This window comes from Biomphalaria glabrata, chromosome 2 (assembly GCF_947242115.1).
Source record: "Biomphalaria glabrata chromosome 2, xgBioGlab47.1, whole genome shotgun sequence".
In the NCBI taxonomy this organism is placed as follows: domain Eukaryota; kingdom Metazoa; phylum Mollusca; class Gastropoda; family Planorbidae; genus Biomphalaria; species Biomphalaria glabrata.
This window is the reverse complement of record NC_074712.1, coordinates 58641875-58656608: the sequence shown is the minus strand read 5'-3', so window position 1 is coordinate 58656608 and position 14734 is coordinate 58641875. Positions and strand designations below refer to the sequence as shown.

The 14734-nt window shown below is 38.1% G+C and overlaps 2 protein-coding genes across 4 annotated transcripts in view; one reads left to right on the top strand and one right to left on the bottom strand.

Annotated features, from left to right (window-relative positions):
- The window catches only part of LOC106063799 (gastric triacylglycerol lipase-like), a 38263-nt gene extending 26329 nt beyond the window's left edge, over positions 1-11934 (top strand). For all 3 annotated transcript variants that reach the window (XM_056021675.1, XM_013224445.2, XM_013224444.2), the window contains 5 exons: positions 3244-3487; positions 4415-4564; positions 11037-11108; positions 11270-11341; positions 11598-11934. In XM_056021675.1, coding sequence (XP_055877650.1) covers positions 3244-3487; positions 4415-4564; positions 11037-11108; positions 11270-11341; positions 11598-11825 — 766 coding nt within the window. In that variant the 3' untranslated portion in view covers positions 11826-11934. The remainder of the gene's footprint in view (positions 1-3243; positions 3488-4414; positions 4565-11036; positions 11109-11269; positions 11342-11597) is intronic.
- A 692-nt stretch (positions 11935-12626) lies between these two features.
- LOC129924727 (uncharacterized) overlaps positions 12627-14734 on the bottom strand; it is a 2289-nt gene continuing 181 nt past the window's right edge. Inside the window, exon 2 of the mRNA XM_056021233.1 lies at positions 12627-14324. Within this exon, the coding sequence (XP_055877208.1) occupies positions 12627-14324 (1698 nt within the window). The remainder of the gene's footprint in view (positions 14325-14734) is intronic.

Sequence of the window (14734 nt, the reverse complement as noted above, 5' to 3'; positions counted from 1 at the left end):
TTGAAAATTACTTTTGACAGTTTGAGGTTAGGTTGTACTAGTTTTTCTTTTTACGGCAAGCCATGCGCGTGGAGTTGTGGATTTATATTCATTTTTTTTAACTATTTGTTTTAAAAAATCACGATAGGTTTCAATCCGTAGCTATATAAGAGTAATTTTGTATAGTTGAGGGGATAACAGCGAGTGTTATGATTTAGTATAGAAGAGCGAGAGGAAGATGGGGATATATAGTGTCACATGATGTCTCAAGAGATGTGTAAACAGGATGTTTACTTACTCATTAGTTGTGAGAGTATTTTAGGTTTCTGAGCAAAAGAATTGGGAATTAAAGGGAGTTAATTAGAAAGAAAACTGTATAACTTATATTTCAATACCATTGGATTGTATGTATGGACCCATAAGGCCTATATCGGGGGCATGACTAGATTGGCGCATGAAATGCGTAGGACGCAATTACCTCCCACTTTCGAAGTAACATCTGTACTATACAAGATAAGATATGGTGCATTATTAGTATGTGTTCAATCTTTCCGTGATTTCCATTGCGAGCATTAAAAGTGTTTTAGTTCGTAAAGAGAATCATCTCAAATCTAAACGGAAGTGACAGTGGAATCTGGGTCATCGGATTTAGATTTCAGATCAAACTTCCTAAATACCAAGACATTTTTAACCATTCAGCATAGAAAGTGAAAGAAATAATGTATAGATAGTTTGAAAATCTGTTTCAGTTGCACTTTATAATTTAACAAGGTTACAATTACAGTTTGTGTGGAAACACAAACTCAAAATCGCCCCCCCCCCAAGTAGTCCACCCAGGCAGGTAAAAAGGCAGATTTCAATATTTTCAGAAGAATATCAGAATGAAAATCTATAAAAGGCAAATAACAGAGAAGAATGGAGAAAGAAGGTTGACAGATCCTGTGTGGTGCCCCAAAAGGTCCAGCAGACCAAGGGATAAGTGAAAGTGAATGTGAAGTTAGATGTGCCTAACTGATGTCTTATAATGAGTATCTAATTGATCTAATTGTTTTGTAAAGGGTCAATCTCTAATTCGAAGCCTCAAGTGAAAAGACATCCGTAAAAAAATTAAAAATTCCTTTAGTTTAGTGTTCAATGGCGATATAGCAGCTCTGCAGTTCACACGATCATGTGAAAAACCACTTATTTATAGGTTGTTTTAAATTTTGTTCCACTTATAGATTTTTTCTCCTTAAAAAAAAGTAAACATTGTTTTTGTAAATGTAAAAAGTAGTATGACAGAACTTACATTGTAAGAAAAAAATGTTCTTGAAAAATATCTAAAACCATTTGCATAAATATGTTGTAAAATGGTATACTTCTGTATCACTTTCTACAAAACCTTCCCGTGTTTGTTACTATTAATAGGCAATAGTTGTAAGAATCGTGTATTTTTTGTGAAAAAACCGCTTGCATAATTGATTTTAAAATTAAGATTTTTCGCTTTCAGAAAACAAAAAAGTGAATGATCTAAAATATTATGATGTCGGATTTTCACTATCTTTTCTAGTTTACGAGATCTAAATGGGACGGACGGACGGACATTCCACTCAAAACTAATAGCGTCTATTCCCTCTTTCAGGGGCCGCTGATCTTAAAAGAGGGGAGAGCTGGGAGAGAACATTTTCTATTGTCAATAATTGTCAGTATCTATACTATAAAGTAGAAAGTAAGGCGTATGTATGTATGTATGTATGTTAGGAATAGAAATCAAAACTGCTTGACCAATCTTGATAAAACTTGGCAGAAATGTTCTTTGGGTACCAACTTAGACCGTATTACATGTATTGAAGCCCTAAAACAAACTTAAGACCCTCAAAAAAAAAAAGTTGACAGACTCTATTAAAGCTATAGTATTATATGGATCTAGGCTTTGTTTACAATGTTGAGTAAAGATCGAAAGGATTTAGATCTAGATCTAATTTTAAGAACTACACTTTGCGCATATAGAGTGGATTTAAGGGAGGGCAGAATAGAGACTGAGTAGAAAAGACGACCATTTTCCCTGTAAATAACAACACACACAAAAAATGTGAATATGTGGGCATTGGCATCGCATTGGTTTCAAAATCAACCACCTCAAGAAAAGAAAAATAAAAACAAACAAACTTCGAATGGATGGTTTTGAGGTCATACGATGAGAATGTGTGGGCATTGGCATCGTATTGGTTTCAAAATCAACCACCTCAAGAAAAGAAAAATAAAAACAAACTTCGAATGGATGGTTTTGAGGTCATACGATGTGAATGTGTGGGCATTGGCATCGTATTGGTTTCATAATCAACCACCTCAAGAAAAGAAAAATAAAAACAAACTTCGAATGGATGGTTTTGAGGTCATACGATGAGAATGTGTGGGCATTGGCATCGTATTGGTTTCAAAATCAACCACCGCAAGAAAAGAAAAATACAAACAAACAAACTTCGAATGGATGGTTTTGAGGTCATACGATGTGAATGTGTGGGCATTGGCATCGTATTGGTTTCAAAATCAACCACCTCAAGAAAAGAAAAATAAAAACAAACTTCGAATGGATGGTTTTGAGGTCATACGATGTGAATGTGTGGGCATTGGCATCGTATTGGTTTCAAAATCAACCACCGCTGGTATTTGATGTCGGAATAATTTAAATCGGCACTCGCTGAACCTCCAAGAAAACATTTAACATCTATATTTCATTAATCCTTGACAAAACTTGTTTAGTATGGGGATTGAACCCAGGACTTGTGTGTCATTATCGAGACGCTCAATAACCAGTTATTCAAATATGTGCAGCATTTTTTTTTAAATAAATGATTCAGACTTTAATCTTTTACAATACCTAGATCTGCATGCGTCTAAAATGTTGGTTCTAGAATATTTTATTTTATTTCTTTTCTCTTCTGAAATCAAATCTGAGTTAGTGATTTGGCAGATTTTCATGACCAATCTACCCGCTGTCACGCTAAAGTTCCCATTTCAGACCTTATGGTCTATAGGGCAGATGATGTAAAGGTCATCTGATTCTGTGGCCAACGGTTGACAAGGGTGTCATGTGGCCAGCACTGACTTCTCAGTTGAAGGAGCTTTTACTTTTCCCCAACTATTGTCGGTGGACTCAGAGGTGCCCAAGGATCCCGAAATAAAAATCCCAGTCTTCACCAGGATTCGAACCCGGAACCCCCGTACCACTCAGCCACCGCGCCTCCTTTTTAACCTTCTACAAGATCTTGTTGTTTCTTTCAGTTGGGATGAGATGGCCAAGTACGACCTCCCGGCCATGATCAACTTCGTTCTTAACACGTCTGGAGTGGACCAGATTTTTTACGTGGGACATTCTCAAGGAACCACTATTGCCTTTGCGGAGTTTGGAGAAAATCCAGATCTAGCTTCCCATATTAAACATTTCATAGCTATGGCGCCCGTGGCACAAGTCTGGAACACCAAGTCACCTATCAAGGTTTTAGCCCCCTTTGCAAAAGATATAGGGGTGAGTAAAAAAAAAATAGGTCTGGACATTGAGCAGTTACAATAATGTATAAATCTAGATGCTATAGTATGCAAGTAATCTATCACCCGTTGCAAATTGTTATTATAAATATGTATATATTTCAAATGTTTTTAGTATTCAGGAGACAATCAATATGTCATATAATTTTCAAAGATCAGAAGGCGAGATAATAGAACATGATTTCAGTTTTTGGAAAATTTTTGCAGATTATGTTGCCTAAGCTTGAACTTTCAAAAAAAAAACCTGGATTGTTACAGAGTATTTCTTGGGTTTATATCTAAAGCATATACACATAGAAACAGTACACACAATAGACGCCAAGCTGAAAATAGGCATTTTAAAATGCGTTGTCTACTTTGGTGATAGCAATTCATTGTCTGAACAATGGACTAGAAAATTGAATTCAGTTGACAGTGTAACCCAAGATTCAGAAATAATTTTTACTGCTTCTTTTCTTTACTGTGGCCATGGATACAGGGCCGGCCTTACGAATTGCGGGGCCCAAATTAATGGATGCTTGCGAGGCTACATCTACTATTTTTTTACAATAACAACTATTGCTATTAATTAAATCATTATACCAACAATTAATACACAACATGCATAGGAAGCAACTTGAAAGCAATAGGTGGGTTAATGAAAGTTACGTCATGTTAAGATAGGCCTACACTAAATATATTAACTCTACAAGTCTTACACTTTAAAAGCCTGTGACTAAAGCAATGACTGATATTGATATGATATATGTAAATTCCTGGGCTCCTGCCAGGCGAGGAGTCCATTGGTAGCAATCCGTCTAAGGCCGCCCCTGGAGGGATCTAATGTTCATAAACACATACACACACACACACACTTTTTTATTTCTCGCCTGCTTGAGGCTGTATGTTTACCACTTTCTTGTCCCAGGTGTTTCTCCAACTGTTTGGTAGTGGTGACTTTAACGTGAGTCCAGAGATCATGCAGCTGCTGGCTGGGACACTGTGCAACTCTAACAAACTTCTTTGTGAGAATATTTTGTTTCTTCTTGGAGGCTTTGACTACACCTCTATGAATCAGGTAATTACACCTCTATGAATCAGGTAACTACACCTCTATGAATCAGGTAATTACACCTCTATGAATCAGGTAATTACACCTCTATGAATCAGGTAACTACACCTCTATGAATCAGGTAACACCTCTATGAATCAGGTAATTACACCTGATTGAATCAGGTAACTACACCTCTATGAATCAGGTAACTACACCTCTATGAATCAGGTAACTACACCTCTATGAATCAGGTAACTACACCTCTATGAATCAGGTAACTACACCTCTATGAATCAGGTAACTACACCTCTATGAATCAGGTAACTACACCTCTATGAATCAGGTAACTACACCTCTATGAATCAGGTAACACCTCTATGAATCAGGTAACTACACCTCTATGAATCAGGTAACTACACCTCTATGAATCAGGTAACTACACCTCTATGAATCAGGTAACACCTCTATGAATCAGGTAACTACACCTCTATGAATCAGGTAACTACACCTCTATGAATCAGGTAACTACACCTCTATGAATCAGGTAACTACACCTCTATGAATCAGGTAATTACACCTCTATGAATCAGGTAACTACACCTCTATGAATCAGGTAACTACACCTCTATGAATCAGGTAACTACACCTCTATGAATCAGGTAACTACACCTCTATGAATCAGGTAACAACACCTCTATGAATCAGGTAACTACACCTCTATGAATCAGGTAACACCTCTATGAATCAGGTAACTACACCTCTATGAATCAGGTAACTACACCTCTATGAATCAGGTAACTACACCTCTATGAATCAGGTAACTACACCTCTATGAATCAGGTAACTACACCTCTATGAATCAGGTAACTACACCTCTATGAATCAGGTAACTACACCTCTATGAATCAGGTAACTACACCTCTATGAATCAGGTAACTACACCTCTATGAATCAGGTAACTACACCTCTATGAATCAGGTAACTACACCTCTATGAATCAGGTAACTACACCTCTATGAATCAGGTAACTACACCTCTATGAATCAGGTAACTACACCTCTATGAATCAGGTAACTACACCTCTATGAATCAGGTAACTACACCTCTATGAATCAGGTAACTACACCTCTATGAATCAGGTAACTACATCTCTATGAATCAGGTAACTACACCTCTATGAATCAGGTAACTACACCTCTATGAATCAGGTAACTACACCTCTATGAATCAGGTAACTACACCTCTATGAATCAGGTAACTACACCTCTATGAATCAGGTAACTACACCTCTATGAATCAGGTAACTACACCTCTATGAATCAGGTAACTACACCTCTATGAATCAGGTAACTACACTTCTATGAATCAGGTAACTACACCTCTATGAATCAGGTAACTACACCTCTATGAATCAGGTAACTATACCTCTATGAATCAGGTAACTACACCTCTATGAATCAGGTAACTACACCTCTATGAATCAGGTAACTACACCTCTATGAATCAGGTAACTATACCTCTATGAATCAGGTAACTATACCTCTATGAATCAGGTAACTACACCTCTATGAATCAGGTAACTACACCTCTATGAATCAGGTAACTATACCTCTATGAATCAGGTAACTACACCTCTATGAATCAGGTAACTACACCTCTATGAATCAGGTAACTATACCTCTATGAATCAGGTAACTACACCTCTATGAATCAGGTAACTACACCTCTATGAATCAGGTAACTACACCTCTATGAATCAGGTAATTACACCTCTATGAATCAGGTAATTACACCTCTATGAATCAGGTAACTACACCTCTATGAATCAGGTAACTACACCTCTATGAATCAGGTAATTACACCTCTATGAATCAGGTAACTACACCTCTATGAATCAGGTAACTACACCTCTATGAATCAGGTAACTACACCTCTATGAATCAGGTAACTACACCTCTATGAATCAGGTAACTACACCTCTATGAATCAGGTAATTACACCTCTATGAATCAGGTAACTACACCTCTATGAATCAGGTAACTACACCTCTATGAATCAGGTAACTACACCTCTATGAATCAGGTAACTACACCTCTATGAATCAGGTAACTACACCTCTATGAATCAGGTAACAACACCTCTATGAATCAGGTAACTACACCTCTATGAATCAGGTAACTACACCTCTATGAATCAGGTAACTACACCTCTATGAATCAGGTAATTACACCTCTATGAATCAGGTAATTACACCTCTATGAATCAGGTAATTACACCTCTATGAATCAGGTAATTACACCTCTATGAATCAGGTAATTACACCTCTATGAATCAGGTAATTACACCTCTATGAATCAGGTAATTACACCTCTATGAATCAGGTAACAACACCTCTATGAATCAGGTAATTACACCTCTATGAATCAGGTAACTACACCTCTATGAATCAGGTAACTACACCTCTATGAATCAGGTAACTACACCTCTATGAATCAGGTAACACCTCTATGAATCAGGTAACTACACCTCTATGAATCAGGTAACACCTCTATGAATCAGGTAACACCTCTATGAATCAGGTAACTACACCTCTATGAATCAGGTAACTACACCTCTATGAATCAGGTAACTACACCTCTATGAATCAGGTAACTACACCTCTATGAATCAGGTAACTACACCTCTATGAATCAGGTAACTACACCTCTATGAATCAGGTAACTACACCTCTATGAATCAGGTAACTACACCTCTATGAATCAGGTAACTACACCTCTATGAATCAGGTAACTACACCTCTATGAATCAGGTAACTACACCTCTATGAATCAGGTAACTACACCTCTATGAATCAGGTAACTACACCTCTATGAATCAGGTAACTACACCTCTATGAATCAGGTAACTACACCTCTATGAATCAGGTAACTACACCTCTATGAATCAGGTAACTACACCTCTATGAATCAGGTAACTACACTTCTATGAATCAGGTAACTACACCTCTATGAATCAGGTAACACCTCTATGAATCAGGTAACTACACCTCTATGAATCAGGTAACTACACCTCTATGAATCAGGTAACTACACCTCTATGAATCAGGTAACTACACTTCTATGAATCAGGTAACTACACCTCTATGAATCAGGTAACTACACTTCTATGAATCAGGTAACTACACTTCTATGAATCAGGTAACTACACCTCTATGAATCAGGTAACTACACCTCTATGAATCAGGTAACTACACCTCTATGAATCAGGTAACACCTCTATGAATCAGGTAACTACACCTCTATGAATCAGGTAACACCTCTATGAATCAGGTAACACCTCTATGAATCAGGTAACACCTCTATGAATCAGGTAACTACACCTCTATGAATCAGGTAACTACACCTCTATGAATCAGGTAACTACACCTCTATGAATCAGGTAACACCTCTATGAATCAGGTAACTACACCTCTATGAATCAGGTAACTACACCTCTATGAATCAGGTAACTACACCTCTATGAATCAGGTAACTACACCTCTATGAATCAGGTAACTACACCTCTATGAATCAGGTAACTACACCTCTATGAATCAGGTAACACCTCTATGAATCAGGTAACTACACCTCTATGAATCAGGTAACTACACCTCTATGAATCAGGTAACTACACTTCTATGAATCAGGTAACACCTCTATGAATCAGGTAACTACACCTCTATGAATCAGGTAACTACACCTCTATGAATCAGGTAACTACACCTCTATGAATCAGGTAACTACACCTCTATGAATCAGGTAACTACACCTCTATGAATCAGGTAACTACACCTCTATGAATCAGGTAACTACACCTCTATGAATCAGGTAACTACACCTCTATGAATCAGGTAACTACACCTCTATGAATCAGGTAACTACACCTCTATGAATCAGGTAACTACACCTCTATGAATCAGGTAACTACACCTCTATGAATCAGGTAACTACACCTCTATGAATCAGGTAACTACACCTCTATGAATCAGGTAACTACACCTCTATGAATCAGGTAACTACACCTCTATGAATCAGGTAACTACACTTCTATGAATCAGGTAACTACACCTCTATGAATCAGGTAACACCTCTATGAATCAGGTAACTACACCTCTATGAATCAGGTAACTACACCTCTATGAATCAGGTAACTACACCTCTATGAATCAGGTAACTACACTTCTATGAATCAGGTAACTACACCTCTATGAATCAGGTAACTACACTTCTATGAATCAGGTAACTACACTTCTATGAATCAGGTAACTACACCTCTATGAATCAGGTATTTACACTTCTATGAATCAGGTAACTACACCTCTATGAATCAGGTAACTACACCTCTATGAATCAGGTAACACCTCTATGAATCAGGTAACTACACCTCTATGAATCAGGTAACACCTCTATGAATCAGGTAACACCTCTATGAATCAGGTAACACCTCTATGAATCAGGTAACTACACCTCTATGAATCAGGTAACTACACCTCTATGAATCAGGTAACTACACCTCTATGAATCAGGTAACTACACCTCTATGAATCAGGTAACACCTCTATGAATCAGGTAACACCTCTATGAATCAGGTAACTAGACCTCTATGAATCAGGTAACTAGACCTCTATGAATCAGGTAACTACACCTCTATGAATCAGGTAACACCTCTATGAATCAGGTAACACCTCTATGAATCAGGTAACTACACCTTTATGAATCAGGTAACTACACCTCTATGAATCAGGTAACTACACCTCTATGAATCAGGTAACTACACCTCTATGAATCAGGTAACTACACCTCTATGAATCAGGTAACTACACCTCTATGAATCAGGTAACACCTCTATGAATCAGGTAACTACACCTCTATGAATCAGGTAACTACACCTCTATGAATCAGGTAACTACACTTCTATGAATCAGGTAACTACACCTCTATGAATCAGGTAACACCTCTATGAATCAGGTAACACCTCTATGAATCAGGTAACTACACCTCTATGAATCAGGTAACTACACCTCTATGAATCAGGTAACTACACTTATATGAATCAGGTAACTACACCTCTATGAATCAGGTAACTACACTTCTATGAATCAGGTAACTACACCTCTATGAATCAGGTATTTACACTTCTATGAATCAGGTAACTACACTTCTATGAATCAGGTAACTACACCTCTATGAATCAGGTAACTACACCTCTATGAATCAGGTAACTACACCTCTATGAATCAGGTAACACCTCTATGAATCAGGTAACTACACCTCTATGAATCAGGTAACACCTCTATGAATCAGGTAACACCTCTATGAATCAGGTAACACCTCTATGAATCAGGTAACTACACCTCTATGAATCAGGTAACTACACCTCTATGAATCAGGTAACTACACCTCTATGAATCAGGTAACTACACCTCTATGAATCAGGTAACTACACCTCTATGAATCAGGTAACTACACCTCTATGAATCAGGTAACACCTCTATGAATCAGGTAACTAGACCTCTATGAATCAGGTAACTAGACCTCTATGAATCAGGTAACTAGACCTCTATGAATCAGGTAACTACACCTCTATGAATCAGGTAACTACACCTCTATGAATCAGGTAACTACACCTCTATGAATCAGGTAACTACACCTCTATGAATCAGGTAACTACACCTCTATGAATCAGGTAACTACACCTCTATGAATCAGGTAACTACACCTCTATGAATCAGGTAACTACACCTCTATGAATCAGGTAACTACACCTCTATGAATCAGGTAACTACACCTCTATGAATCAGGTAACTACACCTCTATGAATCAGGTAACTACACCTCTATGAATCAGGTAACTACACCTCTATGAATCAGGTAACTACACCTCTATGAATCAGGTAACTACACCTCTATGAATCAGGTAACAACACCTCTATGAATCAGGTAACTACACCTCTATGAATCAGGTAACAACACCTCTATGAATCAGGTAACAACACCCTAATGAAACAGCAAAATACATTAACTAAGTAATGTTGGTATTCATTCCAGACCGCTCCTTCAACTGAGAAGTCAGATGCACATTATAGAATTTTGTTAAGAACAAGAGAGTCGAGGCTATATGGGGACTGGTTTTCTTAATACGCCAAGTCCAATTTCAATCGACAGAAAAAAAAAATTCATAATTTGCTTATAAATTTTGAATGGACCTCATTCACCAATTGTAAGCAATCAACATTGAGTCTCGTGCTTTTCTCCCTTCTACACAAATTATGATCTAATTTTAATTAACAACGGTTATCACGTGACAGTTTTTTTTCTTAGTTTTATCAATATTATCACGTGATCGTTTGTTTTGAAACATGAATTTTCTGAGATTAACAAATGGTGTTTTGATATTTTAGTACTAACTAAACACTTGCAATCTTATGAAACTTAATATATATCTTTGGGTCTCTCCAGTCGAGGGTTCCTGTCTATGTGGCCCACAATCCAGCAGGGACGTCAGTGAGAGACATGTTACATTGGGGTCAGGTTAGTTAATTGTATATGGATTAGACAATTTTGTATTCTAGGCATTTTTAGTAGCTTTTTCTTGAACTTGTTGAAAATGCAAATTATTGAAAATTAAAAAAAATTGTGTTAAGTCGTAAATCCAAATTAATTAAACATATTCACATTTTTTTTTATTTCAGGCCATAAATTCCAAAAACTTCCAGCATTACGATTATGGCTCAGCTTCAGAAAATATGAAACATTATGGACAGGTTGGATTTTTGTTGTTATTGTTTTTTACTTTCTTTTTTCTTAAAATCCTGCTTTTTTTCCCCTTTTAAATTCATGTTCTATCTTTTCCATGTTTTCTTGTTAACACTTTCTTTGTGTCAACCCATCTAGTCGTTATCAAATAAACCTAGAAACCCAAAGCAGAATTATTCTGTTTACTTGATTTATTGCTTACAATTAATTTAGCTTTAACGTGCCTTGAAAAAACGGTTTCAATGTCCTTCATATTTTTTCCAGCCAACTCCACCATTATATGATCCAAGAAAGGTCAAAGTTCCTGTAGCTATTTTTAGAGGCGATCAGGATTGGCTGGCGGACCCAACAGATGTAAAATGGCTGCTTCCTCAGCTGAATGTTACTCACGACGTCAATATTCCACATTATGAGCATTTGGATTTTATCTGGGCATTTGATGCACCGACCTATATTTATAGCACTATTCTTAAAATTGTTTTTTCAAGCTAGTCAAAACATCAAACACTAAATATACTAGAGACAGACATTTAAGATTGTCCTAGACCAAAATGTTCTACTGTTATTGTTACGAAAATAAAATCTTGTTTTAAAATTGTTATTGTAAAGTGCATCTTTCATGATTGCTGTTTCTCGGTCGTTGGTTTGTAACCCCAAACAGCTAGTACAAGTACACCAATGTAGGCGTATTATATTTTTAATATAAAACTTGTATTACACTTGAACACGCTTCATGATTAAATAAAATTTAATGTAACTTTTATTTATAGTTAAACAGATTCAACTTGAGAGTAGATGCAGTGAGTTTTAAGGTCGCCTTGCCCCCGTACAAGGACAGCCCTAATGCAGCACACGAACCTGTTCTCTCTCTCTCTTTCTCCCTCTTTCTCTCTCTCTCAAATCTGTCTCGATCGCCCTTCATGCAGAACGCGACATTCATATAGAATGTGGTCTATTGATTCTACGTCCTCGATGCATTGGCGGCACCGCGTGTCGTAATTCTCTATGGACCGTCCACAGTAAGCACCATTTGGACAGTGACCGACTCCGAACTGGGCTAGGACCGCCTGTTCCGCACGATTAAGCTGCCACCACGCATCCTTTCGGTTTGGTCTACTCTGTTGCTTATGATACAATTACGCCAAACCACTTCGTGATTTCATCAGAAACTCTCCAGCCTGCACAACCAAAACATTTCTTGAACAATGCTGAAATATTGCTAATAAGTAGAAAGGCAGGAAACCAAACTCAGCAATAGTCTTGACTTTGTATTATCTTTGAAAACAAATTGTATCAGTGTTCCAACTCGTTATTTACTGTGCACTGAGGTAACTTGACTAACTTTGGTATTGTGCACCGGGGTAATTCGTCTAACTTTGGTATTGTGCACCGGGGTAACTCGGCTAACTTTGGTATTGTGCACTGAGGTAACTCGGCTAACTTTGGTATTGTGCACTGAGGTAGCTCGACTAACTTTGGTATTGTGCACTGAGGTAGCTCGACTAACTTTGGTATTGTGCACTGAGGTAACTCAGCTAACTTTGGTATTGTGCACTGAGGTAACTCAGCTAACTTTGGTATTGTGCACTGAGATAACTCAGCTAACTTTGGTATTGTGCACCGAGGTAACTCAGCTAACTTTGGTATTGTGCACTGAGGTAACTCAGCTAACTTTGGTATTGTGCACCGAGGTAACTCAGCTAACTTTGGTATTGTGCACCGAGGTAACTCAGCTAACTTTGGTATTGTGCACTGAGGTAACTCAGCTAACTTTGGTATTGTGCACTGAGGTAACTCGACTAACTTTGGTATTGTGCAGCGAGGTAACTCAGCTAACTTTGGTATTGTGCACTGAGGTAACTCAGCTAACTTTGGTATTGTGCACTGAGGTAACTCGACTAACTTTGGTATTGTGCACCGAGGTAACTCAGCTAACTTTGGTATTGTGCACCGAGGTAACTCAGCTAACTTTGGTATTGTGCACTGAGGTAACTCAGCTAACTTTGGTATTGTGCACTGAGGTAACTCAGCTAACTTTGGTATTGTGCACCGAGATAACTCAGCTAACTTTGGTATTGTGCACCGAGGTAACTCAGCTAACTTTGGTATTGTGCACCGAGGTAACTCAGCTAACTTTGGTATTGTGCACTGAGGTAACTCAGCTAACTTTGGTATTGTGCACCGAGGTAACTCAGCTAACTTTGGTATTGTGCACCGAGGTAACTCAGCTAACTTTGGTATTGTGCACCGAGGTAACTCAGCTAACTTTGGTATTGTGCACCGAGGTAACTCAGCTAACTTTGGTATTGTGCACTGAGGTAACTCGACTAACTTTGGTATTGTGCACCGAGGTAACTCAGCTAACTTTGGTATTGTGCACCGAGGTAACTCAGCTAACTTTGGTATTGTGCACCGAGGTAACTCGACTAACTTTGGTATTGTGCACCGAGGTAACTCGACTAACTTTGGTATTGTGCACCGAGGTAACTCGACTAACTTTGGTATTGTGCACCGAGGTAACTCAGCTAACTTTGGTATTGTGCACCGAGGTAACACAGCTAACTTTGGTATTGTGCACCGAGGTAACTCAGCTAACTTTGGTATTGTGCACCGAGGTAACTCAGCTAACTTTGGTATTGTGCACCGAGGTAACTCAACTAACTTTGGTATTGTGCACCGAGGTAACTCAACTAACTTTGGTATTGTGCACCGAGGTAACTCAGCTAACTTTGGTATTGTGCACCGAGGTAACTCAGCTAACTTTGGTATTGTGCACCGAGGTAACTCAGCCAACTTTGGTATTGTGCACTGAGGTAACTCGACTAACTTTGGTATTGTGCACCGAGGTAACTCGACTAACTTTGGTATTGTGCACCGAGGTAACTCGACTAACTTTGGTATTGTGCACCGAGGTAACTCGACTAACTTTGGTATTGTGCACCGAGGTAACTCGACTAACTTTGGTATTGTGCACCGAGGTAACTCAGCTAACTTTGATATTGTGCACCAAGGAAACAGAATAAGTTCAAAGACCAACTTGAAAGATACATAAACAAAAATCTCCCCAGACTCTCGACACTTATGAAAATAAGGCTTTCAGCACCACGATTTAAAATTTAACAATAAAATATACATTACCAGGGCCGGATTTACCTATATTCAACACACCAGGACCGGATTTACCTATGCAACACACCAGGGCCGGATTTACCTAGGCAACACACCAGGGCCGGATTTACCTATAGGCAACGCAAGCTATTATAAGGCCTTAAGAAATATTTCACAATCACCTTATGTGTATTTATAAGGCCCCAAAACATCTACATATAGGCCTACCAAATACCTTGGGGCCCTTTCAAGTGTAAATTCGGCACACAAAGTAAGACTAGCTTTGTTCACTA